Here is a 20,735-nt window from a genome sequence, read left to right as displayed (position 1 = left end):
AGCCGCAGCAGCTCGGAGGCGGAGTAACGGGCAGAAGCGGGAGGAGGAGCCGTCCTCTGGCCTAGGTCCCCAGCCGAGTCCTCCGACTCCTCCTCCAGGAAATGCCGGCGCCTGCCCAGGAAGACCCGGGTCGTAAACATGAGCTCGCCTCTCGCGTAGCCTCGTTCGTACTACGGTCAAGGAGGCAGGCGTCCCTTTCCTGAGGTAAAAAAGGGTCCGTCGTCGTCGTCGTCGTCGTCGTCGTCGTCCGAATTCCTGGGGGCCGACAGCCGCCGCCGCCATCATGGGGAAATCATTCGCCAACTTCATGTGCAAGAAGGACTTCCACCCGGCCTCCAAGTCCAATATAAAAAAGGTGAGGAGGAGGAGAGATGAACCAGCGGGTTTCTCCTTTCCCCCCAACCCAGCCGACACGCTGCGTGCGAACGCTTCATACACCGCCAATGCACCATGGCCCGTTCAGACGTTATGGAGTCGGCCTGTATGCCTCGCTTTGGGAGGCCTCCCCCTTTTAACTTCCAGTGGGGGAAGGATGCTTTCTGTCTCCTGTGATAGTAGAAAGGCATCCTTCTGGAGGTCGGGGGCTTTTCCTTCCTTGGAGGTGTTTGTTTTTGTTTTTTTAAGCAGATGGCCCTCTGCCATGGGTGCTTTTGAGATGAGATTCCTGCAATGCAGGGGGTTGAGCTAGATGACCCCTGGGACCCTTTCCAACTCTACAATTCTAGGATTTCTGGGGGGGTGGGTTCCTCTTAGCGCAAAGCGAACCCTCACAGCCTGGAATAATTTAAAGTCATCCTTTCTGTCCCCCAGCATCTGCAGCCCTGGTTTTGTGACTATTTGAGCCATGGGAGGTTGGGGGGGGGGCAACTAAGAGGCAAAGTGAGGTGACTGCCTCTGGCGACAGCAGAGAGGCCAACTAATGGGGGGGGGAGGTAAGCCACTCCCTGGATCACAAGATTATAGTATAGTACACATGCACCAATTGAATGGCAATGCCCATCAACTTTGGAGGGGCACAGCCCCCTCAAATATTTTATTGGGGGGCCTGAAGGGAGTTGGATCCATACGCTGGGACAGAAGATCCCGATGTCCAGCTTTCTTTCCCCTCTTGTTCCTTTATATACATTTCACTGATTTTACAATCATTTTGACATTTTAAAACTTGACTTCCTTCCCCCTCTTTCTGCGGTTCCTTAAATTTATTTTTAATATCTTCTGCATATCCAAATTCACTTAACTTACTCATTTATTTATTTTCTTTAAATATAACTGCAGGTTATTACAATAATCCTGCCAGTGTTTTTACCTGTTTGCAATTTATCTGTAAATATTCTCTTTCCCCTCTTGTTCCTGATGCAGATCTTCTCTCACCCCTTCTTCCCTGGCAGGTGGGGTGGGGTAGAGGGAAACTACCATTTTGGGATCTGCCTCAGTTGCCAAAATGTTTTGGGGCTGACCCTGGTGGAGCATCTGTCCTCTTACTACTTTTTAAAATTTAACCACCCTGGATTGTTCACCCTGGGCAGAGCATGGTGCTGATAATGCCAGTGTTGCAGGTTCAATTCCTGTAGAGGAAAGCAGCATATCCCTGCATTGCATTGGATTGGGCCAGATGATCCTCAGGTCCCTTCCAACTCTACTGTCCCATATGTCCTTGATGAGTGCTTAAAATATTTCGTATTCTGTGCCTTGTTGTTCAGCAGGGCAATTCTGTATTTGCCTGTTCGAAAGTAAGCCCCAACTGAGCTAAATAGGTCTTACTCTCAAGGTTAGCAAGTAAGCGCCAATTTGATACATGCCATTGAGAACTGTCACTGTGAAAACTCTGGGTGATGTTTGGTATTACATGCATGTACTTCCCCTTCCTCTCTGTTCCCTGAAGCCTGCCCCCCTCAATCTGCTCTTGATTGTCACCCAACTACCTGGATCATAGTGGGGAAGGGTGTTCCTATGAGGCTGACACATCAGTCCCCTTGGATTATGTGTTTACGTATGGGTTTTATGTTATTTAGATGCCCCGCTACCGCTACAAACCCCCAAAAGCTGGGCATTTTACAAATGGGGACAAAATGTTAAATATGTGGTTAACACCTTATTTTCTTGGAAGTTAATCCCACTGAAATAAATTGAACTGCAAAGTTGGTGTATTGGTAAGCAATTTCTGGATAAAGTGGGATTTTCCAAATTCCACCACCAGCACACCATATAGTTAACTGTATTTACACATATGCTGGCAGTGTTTCCTAATTTATTTGGGTTACAGAATTTCAGTACGGGTTGCATATGAAGTGGAAATACTTAAATCATATTTGTTCCACTTAGGTATGGATGGCAGAACAGAAAATAACGTACGACAAAAAGAAACAAGAAGAGTTAATGCAACAATACATTAAAGAGCAGGAATGTTATGATAACAGGTGAGAAATGACATTTAATCTTACATTTTAATAGATAAAAATAAACTCTACTTTTTGTTTTCCCTAAAATCTAGCAGATATAAGCATCTCAGTTTGGGACTTTTCATACTACTTTTCATACTGTCTCAAACTTTTACAGTCGTACCTCGGGTTATGAACACCTCGGGTTACGAACTCCGCAAACCCGGAAGTATTTTAGCCGCACGCACGGTTTGCACATGAGAAAATTGCGCTTTACGCATGCGCAAAATGGCGCTTCGGGTTACAACCATTTTGGGTTACGAACTGCGCCCCGAAACTGAACGTGTTTGTAACCCGAGGTACCACTGTATTTGGTAAGTTGTATTCATTGATTGCAGAACACTTATACAACGGTATTGTACTTCCTCTCCTTTTTGCCCATTCCAAATCTGCTCCAGAGGGTTGGGGGGACCCCCAGAGTGGGGGGGGGAGATCAGTTTCATGAATGGAAGTCGTACTGTGAGTGCAATGACTTTGTTGGATACAACCCTAAGTTTCCTAACCCTGTTTCAGATGAAAATCTACACATACATATCTCTGCCTGCTACAGCCTGTAACAACATCCATGACATACAGGCAACACCCCATTTACACGCATTCAAGGCACACATGCGTGCTTTGCGGTGAACCCAAATGTGGCATGAAAAGGGCAAACACAGCACAAAACAGTGCCTAGCAATCCCATAAGCTTTTGCAAGTGCAATCGCATGAGCCCTTGCACTAAGCTCTGAGGCCTGTGGAGAGTTGGAGTTTGAGCAAGGAGGTTTGGAGGGAGTGACTGTGCTGTTTGCAGGCTTTTTCAGTGGTGTCCCCAATATACATGATTTCCCTTAAACCCTTAAGCCTTGGAACATAACCCATACATGCAGTTCACTACCTAGCTCCTTAGCTTGCTTCCAACAGATCTGGCGTCAGACCACTTTTACCACTCCTAGAGCTTATCAAAGTACAGTACAGTCAAAACCAAATAATACAATTGGAATTAATAATAGTACTTTGAATTTTCATAATTCAGTTGAACTGGAGAATTGCAGTACTGTACTTTGTGCATTGCATTCACAATATGGCACTTTAAATGTATTACCGTATTTTTTCGTCTATCAGATGCCCCCATGTATAAGATGCCCCCTACTTTTAGGGATCAATTTAAGAAAATGGAGGGAGATGCCCCCCATGTATAAGACACCCCCAAATTCTGGAAATTATTTTTTAGGGGGGAAACCTAGTCTTATACAGTGGTACCTCGACTTACGAACGACTCGACAACCGATTTTTTCAACTTATGAATGGGGCAAATGGCCGCACGCTTAACGGAAACGTTGAATGGAAACTGTGGCGGTTTTAGATAGGGTTTTTTTAACTTACGAATTTTTAGATGGGGTTGCTTTGACTTACGAATTTTTCCGTTTCCAATGCATTCCTATGGGAAATCGCGTTTCCAATGGCACTTTTCGACTTTTTCGACCTATGAAGGTGCCTTCGGAACGGATTAAATTCGTAAGTCAAAGCACCACTGTGCACGGAAAAATACGGTAATTACTTTATGAAGGATATGTTTATCTCTGCTTATACAATAAAATGAGAATGTTGAGCTAAAATATTTTAATGTAACCAAAAAGTCTGGGGATATTTCTTAAGCGTAACTACTAGTATTAAAAAATGTTGTTCTTGTATTAGATGTCTGTAAAAGAAAGTAAACATTTAAAAAGTATATGATCTGTTTCAGAACCATTATTTGTTGTCAACATTTATTTAAAAATGTTTTAGTATCCAAGACACCCATCTCCTATTTCTTCGTGTTCATTCTCATTGTTTTCCGTATAGATTGCTTATGGGTGATGAGCGTGTGAAGAATGGTCTAAACTTTATGTATGAAGCGCCACCAGGAGCAAAGAAAGGTATTTTCTAACATCAATGCAAATATATAAATTATCCCTTTCTGCTGAGCTTGGAAACCTGCATAGTAGCTCATAGAACTAAGTTATTGGATTTCTTGATCCTACATTGTATCCAAGGTTTGAATACTATGAAAAGACTCTTAAAGCATAGACTTGGGCAAGTTTACTCAGAAGTAAATATTATTAAGTTTGATAAGATTTACCGTACTCATAAGGCAGTATGTATTATTGCAGCCTCAGCTATGAGTCTAGAAATAAGACCTTAGGGTTTACATGACTGCAAATATATGTGCATTTTTAAACAAGGAAAATACTTGGATTTAATAAGTTCTCTATGATTTTTAGAGATGCATGACATCCTATTATCTGGATGTTGTCTGCAATATTGATATATACTTGTCTTTTCTAATGTTCTATCTTATCTTTTCCTTCTATGCTGATAATGAAACAAGAGAGCAAAGAGGTAATTCTGAAATTTAATTTTTATTTCAATTATATTGGACATAAATTTCAAACCAGGTGTTTTTAACAGGACTTTATATTTGTTGTTTTTAGCAAGAAGGAGAGACTGAGTACAAATTTGAATGGCAGAAGGTAGCTCCGCGTGAAAAGTAAGAATTATTCCTTTCTTATTTGGATAATGCCGTATGCAGAGTTTATTTTCAAGTATGTGCTATTAAGTCTGAAAAGTATGTGCTCTGAAGTCTTAAGTCTGAAAAGGTTTTCCTAGTTCCTCAAGGTTGAAATATTCTTTAAAGAAAACAACAGAAAAAGGCCCTCTCAAGTGGTATTATCTTTGACTTGTTTTTCAAAAGTGGATCAACTGAGAGTCCTGGGGCTCCTATATAAGATCTAAATAAATATAAAATCCATGAACTTGTGGCGAGGTGAATGGATAACAAAAAATGCTGACCAAACTCAGCTGAGTAAACTTCCAATATTACAGACATTCATCACACAGTGGGAAGATTCAGGGAAGTATGAAAAGAGTTCAGGTCCCTGCCTCCAAAACAGCATCAGAAGGGGTGGGGGTTGCAGCAGAATGGGGGAATCAGTGGAATTCAAACATGACATCTTACTCAAATGCCTCTGTTCTCATGCAAGTCATGGATCTAACTCAATGCATGTATTTATTTAAATTAGTTTTAATGCTACTTTTCCAAAGTCTAAAAAGAAGTTCACAAAAATGGAAAAACTATATACATCTTGATAACAGAACAGAAGCAGGAATAACAAAACAGCAGTCAAGAAAACTCAAAGCTATAGAAAATCATTAGAATATTAAAAAATAATAAACATGGTAGAAAGGGTGTAAACATGTTTTTTCATAACTGAAACCTCCTTGACTTGCTGAACATGACAGTTTTGACTAAATAATGATGCTGTAATTTCACAAACTTGTAGAGTATTGGATGTCATTCAAACCCAAGGTTTCACGATTGAAACTGCTCTCTTTTATTCTTAATTCTACATCATTTGAATCCCCGGTAATAGTATAACTGCTGAGTTTATGTATACTTATATATCTTCTTGTACTTTAACAGATATGCTAAGGATGACATGAACATTAGAGACCAGCCATTTGGCATCCAGGCAAGTTATGTGCATTTCCTCCCCTCCTGTTTTCATGGTGAATTTCAAATGTTCAGTGATGTACATAATATTTTATTAGGTTTTTAACATGCAGTTGTTTCATTGAAGAGTAAAATTATGTCAATATTGGCATTGTTTCAGGTGAGGAATGTGAGGTGCATTAAATGTCACAAGTGGGGCCACGTGAACACAGACAGAGAATGCCCTTTGTTCGGCCTTTCTGGGATTAACGCAAGCTCTGTTTCCAATGATGGCTCAGGTAAGCACTTTAAATGTATTTTTATCATTCTATCAAAATACATTTTGAAATATTTTCTCAAACCCATTATTGCGCTTGTATAGGAATTTGTTTTGAAGAAACATTTTTGTGCCACTTCTCTGAAAGGAATAATGATCCTTCTGTGTTTTGTGAGCCATCTGATTCAGTGAGGGACTGAAGTGTGCCTTGAAAAACTAAGGCAATATCCTGGGTGCATTTGTGGGCCCCATGCAGCATTGATCCCCTCCCGTCACTGCCAGTATGTGGGCAGTGACATCATCCTGTTGGAAAGCTCTTGGATTTCCTGGCACAACTCACACTACAGCTACAAGGCACAGAGGTATCCCTTAAGTACCAGGGGGGAAAGGAGGACAGGATGCTAGGAGTATTCTCTGGAACTGTACAGAGAGGATACCTGCCCATTGCTCTCAGAGCTACGGTAATTAAGAAAAAATTAATGTAACAGTGCAATCCTATACTTAAAAAGCAAGCCACACTGACTTCAAGGGGACATACTATCCAGGAAGTTTGCATAGGATTGTGAGGTTGAGAAAGAAATGTGTAATCAGGAGCAGGGAACAGAGGACCAAATGAGGCACCCTAGTCCTCTCTATCTAGGGAGTCCCAGGCCACGCCTGTCACTGGCCCTGTTTTGCACTCTGAATATTCTTGTTCAGCTAATGTGAGCATTAACTTTGCTAATGCCTCTTGCTTGAGTAGATGAAGAAGGGTTTGAGACGGTGTTTTAGAAACTAGCCTACTGTACAAAGCTAACATACACTTTTGCCTCTGGCCCTGTCCACCACTGGCATGTGGCCCCCAGAAGGTTCCCTCACGCTCAGCAAGGTTCCTTACCCTTACACAAAAGGAAGTTGTATTGGGACACAAACACATTCCATTTGGTATCTGCACATTCTACCACACATTGCTACATGCCACATTGGTAGCATTCAGGGAACTGAGAAAATAATTTGAGGTTTTGGTGTATTGTGGACAAGTGCAAATAGTCTCCCTAAATTTATCTATCTCTTTCTTGAAACGGGTGGAGTTTTTTGCTTCTGCCAACAAGTTAAGTACTGTAGAGGGATATGTTCTTTAGTTCTCTAATATTACAAACTGAGTTGTGATTTTTGACTTGCCTTTATTAATGGTTCAAATGGTAGATGTTCTTGTGCTCAGTTCTTTAACTTAAATACAATGGTACCTTGGTTTACGAACTTAATCCATTCTTAAACCAAGGCGTGCTTTCCCATAGCAGTGGGGGACTCAATTTACAAATGGAACACACTCAACAGGAAGCGGAACATGTTCTGCTTCCAAGGCAAAGTTCACAAACCAAAACACCTACTTCCAGGTTTGCAGCATTCTTAATCCAAGTTGTTCATAAACTAAGCTGTTCTGAAACCAAGGTACCACTGTATATCCATTCTATTTGTTTAACAAATATATATCCTTAGGCCTAGGAGACTTAAGTTAAAATCCCTGCTCTTCTCTCACCTCCCCTGGTGATCTTCAGTGTTGCTATCTACTCATACCAGTGAGAGACAGAGAAAGAGAGGCCCTCTTTTGCATATTGGGCTGAAGGGGTCCTCTTGGGGCTTTTAGAATGAAAAAGGAAAGTTTCCAATAACCACTGGCAGTGATAGTAACTGACAGTAGAAGGGAAAGAAGGCTTCCCTGTGTACCAGAAAAGAAAGTATGACTTTCTTTGCATTGTAACGTTCATGATTCAGCCCTCCCATTTTAGAGTTGTCATCTGTATTTTACACTCAACAACTTTGGTTTCTGCAATAACCTCGCACTATAGTATAGCAGTCACCTATTTTTTTTTTCCATGGGCACATTTCCAATTCTAAGTGTTGTGGGTGCCAGTCACAAAGTGGCTGCCATTGGGGACATAGCACAACACAGAATGAGAGAATGTGCACTCGTTGCTGCTTCCCCCTACTCCTTCCACCACCAGACAACCTCATGCTTGCCAGCCGTGTCCTGCTGGTCCTGATTTTGGAAATAACACAGTATTGGCTTTCCCCCACACACAATGATGCTGTTGTTGTCCAATAACAAGTACTGTTCTTTTACCTTACCATGCAACCACTCCGCACATGCAAACACTCATCACACACCTATAGACCACAGACACAGATGCATCACTCTCTCTTTCATACAAATACACTTCACAAAGACACAGCTTGCACAGGCAGGCCTTGAAGTGGCTGGAAAAGCTACCCTTGTCACTTTTGGCTAATGAGCTATGGTCTACCTTCTGCCTGTCCTTGTGAATTGCAGTTTGCAAACTACTTTCATAGTTTTTGACATCTCTGGCGCACCCTCTGTTAAAACTCTGGAGTAAAATTTTGGGCATTGTTAGTATGATGAAAATAATTTCCAGAAGGGTAACTTATCATCTGCTGCAGTAAAAATAGCAAAGAGTCCTACGTAATACTAGGCTTAACAGGTACGTTGCAGTACAGTATGGGTTTAACAAAGTGAAGCTTAAAGGTCAATCAGTCCAAGACATAACTGTAGATGCATCCTGTTACTTTGCACAGATGAATGCAGTATGTCATCACAGTGAGTATGACCAATTTCTACCTAAAAGCCACTGGTGATGAATTGACATGAAGATAGCAGAAATCAACATCTAAATTAAGTTAGTGAGATAGCCACCCCATTCTCTATTGAGTCCACAGTATCAGATTTGCTAATGAATTCCAGTTGGGAAGTTTCATACCAGAGCCTCCTTTAGAGGAAAGGTGGGACACCGTCGCCCTTGTCACAATCTTGAAGGTGCCACCCAGGGATGGTCTTCCAGCAAGAACACACTGCACCTAGCTCTCTGGCTGCATGACAGGAATCAACTGCAGCTGGTTCCACTCACATCCTACACTGATCTGTCCCAACCAGATGGCATCCAGGGCTGGTGGAGCTGTCGGGATGGGGAGGGCAGACTTATTTATCTCTCTTTCCTGTCCATTACAACTTACCACCCGATCTTGGAGTCTCACAGTCAGCAGCTCCTTGTGATTAAGATGGGGCAGAAATAAATAGGCTAGGAACAGGTAGGGAAAAAGCAAGGTTAACAAGTAGGAGGTGCAGAAACAGTGAGGCTAAGGGCTGGGCGAGAGCTTTTTTTGTGTGCTACACTGAGAAATGAGAGCTTTTTCTCCCAGTGCAGCACATAAACCAAACATTCTTGTCGGTGTTTCTTGTCCCTGCTTTAAACCATCCTGTCTGCTCCTTCTGCTGTTTTCCTGCCAAACCTCTGAAGTGGTATGTTTGCTAAGCTGCTCTCTCTCAGCACAGAACTGCAACAGCAGCAATGTGTATCCTAAATTAAACAGAATAAAATGGTGGGTGGGTCGGAAAGAATATTTTTGAAGTACTTCTGATGTATTGGTTGTGGTTATTGATTGCTTGAACAAGCCACTTTATGTAAATTGCAGCAAATAGCTGTGTCCCGATTGGCTAGGTGTTTCCAATCCAGGAAAGAGGGCTATTTAGAGGTTTAGTGGGTCTCGTTGCCCTGCCTGAGGACTGTTTTCCTATAGGAAATGGCTTGCAGAGATAGGTGTTTTTATCACTCACTTGCCCCTTTCTGGAGAGTTGGGGGCAGGCGACAGCAATGCAGATTCCAAGCAGAAAGATAGGCCATGGGTGATTTTAGTGTGCAGGGGGGGGGTTAAGCACTGTGATTAAGTGGGGGGAGGGAGACTGGGGCTGTTTTGGGGAAGTGGCTGCATTTGGTGGGTCGCTGCGCTTCTTTTGCCCTTCTGGACCAGCAGCCCCTGCTTTGTACAGAATAGCATCAAGGTGATTGCACCCATACAGTTTAAAGCCCCTGTTTGGTGCTGATGAGTGCCTTGTTCCATAAGAATGGGTGTCTGTTTTTAACAATACAAAACAGCACAGCTCTATACTGTAGCAGACAGAAGAAATAACATGCATTCTGTCTGTGTGGGTTTCATTTTTCCCTTTGTATACAGACCATAGTACTAATCCAGTTGGTGATTCAGACCTTTAAAAAAATATAATCTCTCCGCTTTCACAAGTCTCCTATTGAATAATATATCTTGCTGGTGAATGGAGATTATTTTTGCAATAAGGCAATTTCACTGGATGTGGTTATCATGGGATAATCACACCCCTGGGGTACAGCCTTGTCTGTAATCTCCCAGGAGTGTAATTATTTCATGACAACTGCACCCCCCCTGGTGTTGCATTTATTTCCATTATGAAATCTTAGTTTGATATATAAAGTAACTTACTTTGATCACTGGAAAGCTACATGGTAGTGTGTGAATATTCCAGCTGCGAGGTTTACTGAGACCAGCTATAAGCTTTACTACAGCCTTTACAAAGTTAAATTAGGCAATCAAAATGCTTCTTTAGGCTAAGCTGGTTTTAGATTTTTTTAAAAAAAAATATTTTTTTCCCCACTGATTGTAACTTTCCAGGTCCATAATCAATATAAGGTAGCAATTAAATGCAAAACTCTATCAGTTGAGGTGAACTGGCCCTGTATTTTCCTGAAGGTGTGGTCAGTTGCATCCAAAAGATCCCTAATTTTAATCTAGCATTTTTGTCTTCTAGTTAAGTACCAGCAAATGCTAATTATTTATACCATTGATGAACTATGTCAAAACTGCTGGAGGGGCACAATTATTTCTGCTTCTTCTGAGGGCCAGATTGAAAATTGCAAGAAATGTGTGGCTATCACTAAATATGGCTGCCGGACAACTTGTTCCCCCTCTTCCTTCTGTTACACTAGAACTTGCCTCATGTTAAAACAAAAAAATGTTCCACATTGTGCTCTTCCACCATGCCCATTGCCAATGGGTTCTACTGACACAGAACAAGAGCAGGGAACTGCAGAACTTGGTGGTATCATGGGATCAGCTTAGTTTTATAATGGGATTTAGTTTTATATTTTGTATTTTACTCTCTGTACAACAGGTAGCAACAGAACATGATTGCCATTGACAATTGCTGCTATCTTAAAATTTACTGTCTGGCCCTCAGTAAGGGTTTGTTCAAGATTTACACCTTTTAAATATCATGTCTTCTTTTCAGATGGAATATAAATCCTTTTAATTACAGTGTGACTTGCTGCCAAGTACAGTAGATAGGTTTAGAAGTGTGATCTAGAGCAACTTCAAAATGTAGCCAGGGCATTAAAATTTAGGGTAGTTTTTTTCATTCAATCCATAGGTATGTGTCTATGTGGTACTATAGTGGATGCAAAGCAAAATATTGACTCCAAAACAAAAACAAAATACAGTGGTACCTTGGTTTACGAACTTAATCCGTTCCGGAAGTCCATTCTTAAACCAAGGTGTGCTTTCCCATAGCATCGGTGGACTCAATTTTCAAATGGAACACACTCAACAGGAAGCGGAACATGTTCTGCTTCCAAGGCAAAGTTCACAAACCAAAACATCTACTTCCGCGTTTGCAGCGTTCTTAATCCAAGTTGTTCATAAACTAAGATGTTCTTAAACCAAGGTACCACTGTATAATAAACAATACAGATCATTGGGAAATGTCTTAAAAATGAAGTCAACAAGAATTAGAAGCTGCGGAAATAGCATGGTTATTTGTCAGCATCGACTAAACGGAGGTGTGTGCAAAGAAAGTTTGCACACACTTGCTTGAAGAATGGCCCTATGAATACAGGTTAAAACTGTGTTCCCTACAATAGCTAACCATCGATACTTAATGGTCAGTGGGCACATACTTTTTTGCAGCAAGGCAGGGAAACCAATTCCTATTTTAAATATTCTAAATTTGACAGAATTCGTGGCATACCAAAAACTGACATTGGTTGCCACCTGATGCATTTTAACACATCATGACAAAATCACTCCTAATCTAGCAAAGAAGGAAAAATGGAATTGTTCACTGTACTGTTGTGCAGTGTGCCCCCTCAGCAGAGTCCAGAATAAAATGTTGTGCTTGTTTGGTTCACTTTGTTCACACATTATAGCTTAAATTAGAAAAGTTAGAGAAAGATGGCATTGGCCATTTTGATGATGACATAATAAGCATAAGCAACCAGTAAAATGGGCTGCCACATGAAGATACAATCCAGAGACATTTCAAAAAATCATAATGAAGTTTTGCCACCTTACATGAGCTTGAAGGAGAGAGAGAGAGATTTTAAATAGAGGTTTCTGATTTACTTGTCACTTTTCAGAATGTATCCTAGCCAGCCACTAGAGAGCAGCATGTTCACTTTTAGTCACCGATAGCAACCTTGCATTTTCGTAATAGCAATTGTCTCCTTCTGAGGTTTGCCTTTAAAGCTACCGTAACTACCTCAAGATGAAATTCTGCATGCAGGACTCAATGAAATCTCCTCTTTATTCTTGATCTTCTCACTCTTAACACAACACACTCACGCTTTTAATATATCAGCATTTGTTGTCCTTGCTGAAATGCTTGTAATTACATTTGTGTTGTCTGTATATATTCCCCCAAAGCATCTTTACAGGTTTCCCTTGTCAGAGGGGCTGTTTGACACAGGAGGAGCAGGGTTGGGCTTGGAGAACTAGGCCCTTCACTAATATAACATTATGGCAGGTTGGGGAACCCCCAGTCCATAGCTGCCAAGTTATCCCTTTTTTTAAGGGAAATTCCATTATGCTGAATAGGCTTCCTCACGAGAAAAGGGAAAACTTGGCAGCTATGCCCCAGTCTGCAGGCCAAATTTTGGCAAAGCCATATCCACCTGCCTTACACGTGACGACATATATGACATCAGGTGTGGGGCAGGTAAGGACGGGGCTTTGTGGATTTTGCCAAAGCCCCTTGGGCAGCACTTCCCAAAAGCCCAGCAATAAACTGGTTTCAAGCATTCGGTGAAAGCTGCACAAAGTGATTTGCAAGTCCCAAGCACCTAGCATAGGGCTTGCAAATCCCCTCCTGCAGCGCTTCTCAAGAACCCGTTGATTGTCAGGTATTTTCGAAGCGCTGTACAAAGTGCTGCATTTTGATAGGTTTCAATCACCTGACATCAAATGAATAACTAGTGAGTAGTCCCACCCTCCTGTCAAAGGTGGCTTGTGGGGATGGGTGTGTGTGTGTGTGTGTGATAAAGATCTGTCATACTGGGCCAAGAGAGTTTCCCAACCCTGCATTATGGGAACAGCCGAAATTACAGTTGCTGTTACTTCATTATCTACCCCTTATGAGAACAGCTACCAGAACAAGGGACAGATCTGGAGAACCAGACTTGCCCCTGCCTTCATTTTGTCCTATGTCTTGGTCATGCTTATTGCTCCTTTTTTCTACCTCTTGAAATCCAAATCTAAACTTAGGAAGGTAAGAAGTACAGAAATCTCCTTCAATTGTGAATCAGCATGCACTTTTTGATTTGCTTAAGCTGCAGTGCCACACACTGCTACTCTGTTCAGATTTCAGTAAAGAGGAGAGAGTGCATTAAGCAAGATTCAAAGGCCTGTTCTTTGATATAATTAAGAGTTGCATTATTTAAAAGAAAAGTAGTATATCTAAGAGCATTTGATGTGGTTACTTTTATACCACCTTACAAGAGAGAAAGGAACAATCTTGAGGAATAATAACATGGTTTGAAACACCAATGGGGGAGGCAACTGCCAACCTGTGTGTTTCCCAACTAATGCCCTGCATTTATTTCAACCACCACTCAAGCAACACAATCCTATGCATTTCTACTTGGACGTAAGTTCAGTGAGACTTACTCCCAGGTAAGCATGTATAGGATTGCAGCCTATGTGTGTATGTATACATGTTAGTAGCATTTTGAAGAGCACCTCTACGTATCTCTTGTCAAAGGGTCATCCTTTTGTACCCTTTTGCGAATTACTCTTTTCTTTGACATTAGCTGAATCTGTATTCTTATAATGCCTTTTTTATACGTTTCACTGAAGATTTAGAGCCTATTGAGACACTGCTTTCATTTTATATTGGACAGGGGGAGGAGAGATGTTTATATCATTCACACACAACATTGGCCTAGCAGTTAAACTCAGTATAAGTGTTCCACTTTAAAAGGCATTCTTGGCAACCACTAGGATTCTCAGATATCGTGCTGTTTGGCGATGAACTAGAAAAATAAATAAATAAAACACAGAACATAAGGCTAGATTACAGGGCCAAGCTTTACAGAGCAGTTAAGGTTGGCGTTTAGTGTGCTGAATTAGAAACCGTAACTGCTTCAGCCTCAAACCCACCCTACTGAGGAAATCACATACCAACAACAGCAACTTCTGAAGAGAGGGCCTGTGGTGGCAAATCAATAACCTGAAGGAAGGTGACTCGGGATGTTAAAAATCCAAAGTTCATCTTCTTTTGTGCCTTCCTTGCAGACAACTTTTATCCTTATATGATCCTATATGCACACCCAACATCTAAGGCAGGCAAATCATAAGTGCACTGATTTGGAAATAACTTCAGCTGACATTTAGCAAGAGGCAGTATTAGCAGCACAAGAGCACTTTATGTGTTGAGTCTTAAAAATATCTCAGTTCTCTGAATGAAACCTAAAACCGATCTTCAGTATTTTATCCCTACAACTTCTAGCACCCCAACTTTCATTGGGTAGGAGCATGCCCTTGTGAGAGACAAACATGTACCTGAGCATGCAGAGGTGTTGCGCTGTGAACAGCAGGTTGTGGGCACATTCACACAATTTCTGAGAGCTTCTTTAAACATAAAGTTTGACTAATAAATGAATGACGGCAGATAGAAACAGCAAAAGGTGAGAATGAAATAGGTAGCTAAGTTGATGTTACTGACAAGAAGACCACTATCAGTTGATAAGTAATAACTAGTTAATTCATAGTAATGCTAAGAGGCTTCCAGTATCAAATGCAGCAAACCACCTCTTTTTTCCATAAAGAATGTGCCATCATGCTGATGAGACAGAATATCATTTGGAAGTACAACTTTAAAAAATACTTATGGCTAGTGTAACGTACTGGCATTTTGCTAGGTTGGGGGAAAACCAGGATAAGAACAATTTTAACATGCAATTCCCCCTGAAGAGGAAAAAGGTAGTTACAATATAGTCCAATCCTATACATGCCAAGTATGCTGTGGTTAAGGTTAAATGTGGTTCATGTTGGTACAGATATAATAATAAGGCAGGTTCCTGGGCTGGGCAAACATAGCAGAGAGGGGATGAGAGCAATCCGATTTTTGAGCCACTAATCACAGTCAGGAGAAAGGAACCATTACACCACACATAGCAAAACCTCCTTGAGGTTTTTCTACAATCCAGCAGTATATAAATTTTATGAATAAAAATAAAATATTTAAATTAAAACATCTAATTATTGTGATTCTGTAGACCTTCCACAAATCACGGGCCATGCGACTTGCACTCTCTCATTTGAGATTTATATTGGAAGTATTTTAAACAACATTTAATTTTCTGAAAATGATTTTTCTAATATCTTTAAAGTGCCCCTCTTAAAAGTATGTGTCCATATTTTTTCTTTGTGTCAGAAAACGTTTGCATCTTAAAGTTGGCATGGCTTTCAAAGCTTGCTTTTTTTGTACTTTTATCAAAAGCTTACAGGCAGACAATACCTAAAATATATTGTTTTCAACATGACAAAGTTACATAAGAAGAGAATCCCCTTGCACTTAAAGAAAAATGCAATTATTTTCCATCTGAATCTCCAGACTGCTGTTTTAGAAAATCATATCTGATTATTTGCTCAGCAGAAGATTATTGAGTTGATTTAGCTGTGATTTTACTTAACAAAGCTTCAGCCGAATTCCCACTGTGGAGTCCAAAAAAGGTAGAGAGATATAAATGATACATTCAAACTGTGATTTTTGTGAACAGGGCCATCAATGCACCCCTCGGAGCTAATAGCGGAGATGAGAAACAGTGGGTTTGCACTGAAACAAAATGTACTGGGGAGAAACTTGACCGCAAATGATCCATCACAGGTAATGATCTTTTTATCAGTAAGCTGAAAATGTCTGTAAATCTAAATGTGATTGCTTGTGAATTGTTACTTAATGTTTTTATAATATGCATATCCATGGGAAAGCTGAATAGATAGAGCAAGGGATGTGTGTCCCGAAACTTACTGTGTTTTCCACTTCTTCTTTTTTGTTAGCCAGAGTGACAGGTGTAAAATAATTTTTCCAACCCATAGTTTAATAAATGAAATGCCTCCTGTGGGTTAGTCGTGATTTAATACCTGCCAGAGGAAATAGTTTTAGCTTCTGCTACCTTTGCCTTATCATAAGAGACTGCCTTAGCCAGAGCAACCAGTGGGTGAGGATAATGAAAATGTCCTTCAGGGAATGGCACGTTTGGAAGGTGCAATCCAGAACACTTCCCTTGGGTGCTCCAGGAAGAGGGTACAGGCAAGTTTGGAAAACACATACCAAGTGAAGGCATACCGGGGTTGGGAGATGACAAAGGGTCTGCCACTGTGATCTTTCCACTGGCTCTCCCCTGTTCATTGGTGGCATCCAAAGGAGACAATTGGAGCCATGTAGGCTTGCATTTACTGGTAAGAAAGCTTTTAAAGCTGCTTCTTGGATGGAAGTGCAGCATCAAGTGCATGAGATTTCTGGATCCTTGGTATCACTGGGGTTCACCTGGGCTGAAAGGGCCAGAGAGTATGTGCTCCAGAATGCAATGTGGTTGTCAACTGAGACCTTAAGATGCATCACTTAATGCCTTCTCAAACTCTTGGACAAGTTACACATGATGATTGCAGATCTGTGTGTTTAAAACACAGAGTTGCCCTAGTCATGTATAAAAAAATGGAGTGTGGTTCTGATTTTTAATGTTAAAAAAAAAGCACACGGGTGAAAGGACGTGACCCCTGTGGCTTTTCTCCCTGTAGTTCCTCTTCAGACACTTTCCCCCCAATCGGGACTCCAATATTAGATGTGTGCCTGGCTGAGATAAAAGTGCTGCATGGAGATAAGCCTTAGGAGGGATGAGGATTCTGCTCCTCTCACTCACACGCAACCTTTGTTTTTAAAATTGGACATCTCCACCCTCTCCTTTCTACATGCAAGTCCTGCATTTAAAGACACAGACCAACTGCCATCACATCTAACTTGGCCCTCAGTGTGTGGGATGCATTTTATGTATAATTTGAGTTGTACTTCATAAAAATTGAGCTCCAACCAGTGTGCAAGAAATGAGAAACCAAAGCACATAAAAGGATCCTAAATGTTAAAACGGAAACATAAAGGGAAAGCCTAAAATTGGCAAGTAAACTATTCAACCAGTCAATGCCTCCATAAAGAGTACAGTCTTCTTCAGTTCAGAATTATTGGGATTTTGTGAATATTTATGCCCATACTGTCTCCTTTTTAGCATGACTTTACAAAGCTACTTCAATTAAGTAAATTTTAAAAACCTCTATCCAAATACATAGATCGCTTTGTTATGGCATTCTTAACTCATTTTCTTCTCAAAAAAGCCCTATGTTTACTCAGTCAACTATAAAATAACATGTTGTTGTCCTAATATAATAGAGTCGTACGTTGGAAGTCGAATGGTATCCGTTCCGGAAGTCCGTTTGACTTCCAAAACATTCGGAAACCAAGTTGTGGCTTCCAGTTGGCTGCAAGAAGCTCCTGAAGCCAACTGGAAGCTGCGGAACTCATGTTGGACGTTCAGGTTCCAAAGAACATTTGCAAACCGGAACACTCACTTCTGGGTTTGTGGCATTCGGGAGCCAAAATGTTTGACTTGCAAGGCGTTCGAGATCCAAAGTACAACTGTATAATAATATATTGTTTGTCCTGGTCATTAAGGTGTAAGATAAGTGCTGCCATTTCTGTTTGCATTCCAAAGCAACCTATTCCCATTTTCATTGTATAGGAATTTGTTGCAAGTGAAGGGGAAGATGATCCAGAAGTGGAATTTTTGAAATCCTTGACAACTAAGCAAAAGCAAAAACTTCTGAGGTAACTATAATGCTAACAGATAGTAGTACCAACAAGACACCTAAAGGTTGTAGTTACAGTCCTGTGTGTGTGTGTGTGTGTGTGTGTGTGTGTGTGTGTGTGTGTGTGTGTACAAACATTAAATTAAAATATCTGACATTTAATCATGAAAGTGTTGGAGTTTCCTTATCCATTAGGAGCTGTGGGGATCCGGTTCTGTCATATATTGGGGGTGGATGAATCCTAAGCAATATTGGTGATAATGTACTGCAGCTTTAATAAATTTTGCTCCAATATTAAATACACCACTTTGGAGCACTTCCCATGTTTTCAGTAGAACCTCTCAAGTTTGGGGAGTTCAGCTGGCATTCTGAAATACCTTTCCCTCAATTTACTATAGTGTCTATAGTGTGCTCTTAGTCCTATATATGGAGGTGATGTTTCAGCTGGTTCTTTCCAAGTCTGAACACTGTCTTTTTATATATCTCATCAAGGACAGACAGAAGGACTCTCTCAATAACATAAAATGAATGAATTATATATGGCAACAACCTTCTACAGTTGTAAATATGTTCAGTTGAAAAATATATACAATGTGGAAAAAATGATACTTATTCTTATTGGATGAAATGTTAACTGAACTCCTTAATCCAGAATAATTAATTAAATTAGCCACAACAATTTTGGGAAACTAGGACTTACACATAACTGAACCTCTTAAAACAGCAGAATGCCATTATTATTATTATTATTATTATTATTATTATTATTATTATTATTATTATTGATAACTTTACTTCTTCAACAGTGTTGCATTTAATTGTGGATGGAATCTTTTTTTTAAAGATTTTGTTTATTACTATTGCTAGCTGCCCTGGGCAACTAGTGTCTAAAGTCAGACTATAAATTTAAATAAACCACTCATCTGCATGCACAGCACCTTGGAGGGGGCACATGTAGCACCTTCGGACACTAAGCAGCTATGCTTGGTAGGGACGAAGGGGTTCTAAATCCAACCCAGCCATGCTGCCTCTTCCAAACAGTGTGTTTGCACTGTCACGGATCATCAGGTGAGGCTATGCATGTGCAACCATTGCTGCTGGATGGGCTGAGAATTAGACATGCACATACAATTCCCCATCCACGCAAGCAGGATCCTGTTCCTGTGTGGCCCCTTGCTGGTTTCAGGCTCGGAGGGGGTAGAGGGGAAGAAGCATGTGCCTCTGGCAGCATGTTAGGGGGGCAAAAAGCATCCTAGCCTATCCGTTTTTTCCATACCTGGCCACTGTCTGAAGCAGTGCAGAAGCAAGCCCTTTTGACAGGACTGGGGCCATGATACTGTGCTTCTCAAACTTTTTATTAAAAAGAATATTACTCACAGGTAAATAAGGTATCTAGATCCTAGAACACTGGAAGAAATGTTTTATTTAAAAATATTTAGAACATGTCTATTTAAAAAAAAAAAACCAAAGCAAAACTACCTTTATGGCCCAGGTGCAAATTGCTCCTTTTGCCCCCTTACATTTCATCAGCAGGTGGCAAGTTTGGGAGTAGAGTGTGTTCTTATTTTTTAAATAGTAAACTCGTCACAGTTTGATATTGCGTAGGGTCTGGCCTCTAAAATATAACATTATTCCCCTGCCATACTTCTCTGCTTAATTGCTCTACTTTTCCATGCTCAAAATAAAAGGAAACTGGATCGCCTGGAGAAAAAGAAGAAGAAGAAGAAGAGAGATAGAAAGAAGAAAAAGCAGCAGAAGAGAAAAAGCAAAAGTAAACACAGGAAACATAAGAGCAGGTCCTCTTCCCCATCCTCCAGTGACTCTTCAGAAAGCAACAGTGATAGTGAGACTGACAGCCGAGATAAAGCAGCACAAAAGAAGATGGATTCTAAGGAAAGAAGAAAAGCCAAGTTTTCAGAGGCTAGCAGCAGTGATTCTGAAGAGAAGGCGAAGACTAAGGGAAAACTTTATGAAGATCCCTCCAGCAGTCATGGTAACAAGGACAAAGATAGAGAGAAGTGTGGACTTTTAAAGCAAGATAGTTCTGGAGGGAACAACAAATGGAGCTCCTCTGAGAGCAGAAGAAAGCCCACAACAAGCAGAAATGATAACACAGACAAGAGAAGAGAATCTGAAAGGTATGGGAGCGGAAGCAGGAGCCAGAGCAAGGAGGAAAGGAGCGGGAGAGACGTTGACAGGAGGTACAGGACTTATAGCCCGAATGAGGAGTGGCACAGGAAAAGTGAAGCGAAAAGCTGCAGCTCAGACGTGCGCCGAGAGCAACACAGAGAGAGCTACAGAGACAAATACAGTAAAATGGAGCGCAGAGAGAGAAGCAGGAGCAGAGAGAGGCAAAAATAGATAATGTGGGTGGCAGATGTACTGTTGGCATCTTTTTTTGAACTCCTTTAGTAAGGGCTCCTAACATACACCTCTCGTTCTTTCAGATTGACTGTTCTCGGTAAATTGTCTGTCTCTCTCACTTCAAATAACCCTTTGCATTTTGTATATATGTTGCAAACATGTACAGGCTTCAAAACGTGAAGGAATTATTAACAAAATAAATGTGTCTTCAGTTTGTGTAGGAAATCATGTGATTTTATTTTGGTGGGAGGGGTAAGTGGAGGTTATT

At 40.9% G+C, this 20,735-nt stretch overlaps 1 protein-coding gene across 1 annotated transcript; it reads left to right on the top strand.

Annotated features, from left to right (window-relative positions):
* The first annotated feature begins 32 nt into the window (after positions 1-32).
* CIRSR (corepressor of RBPJ and splicing regulator) lies at positions 33-20,692 on the top strand. The gene is made up of 10 exons (XM_035135052.3): positions 33-355; positions 2,323-2,417; positions 4,263-4,336; positions 4,789-4,799; positions 4,892-4,947; positions 5,881-5,929; positions 6,071-6,188; positions 16,024-16,130; positions 18,037-18,122; positions 19,792-20,692. Exons 1-10 carry the CDS (start codon positions 284-286, stop codon positions 20,462-20,464), a joined length of 1,341 nt encoding a protein of 446 aa, XP_034990943.2. The 5' UTR covers positions 33-283; the 3' UTR covers positions 20,465-20,692.
* Positions 20,693-20,735: the final 43 nt, after the last annotated feature.

The sequence above is a fragment of the Zootoca vivipara genome, chromosome 1 (assembly GCF_965207765.1).
Source record: "Zootoca vivipara chromosome 1, rZooViv2.hap1.1, whole genome shotgun sequence".
Lineage (NCBI taxonomy): Eukaryota > Metazoa > Chordata > Lepidosauria > Squamata > Lacertidae > Zootoca > Zootoca vivipara.
Note: the sequence above shows the minus strand (reverse complement) of the source record. Positions and strands in the feature narration are given on the sequence as shown.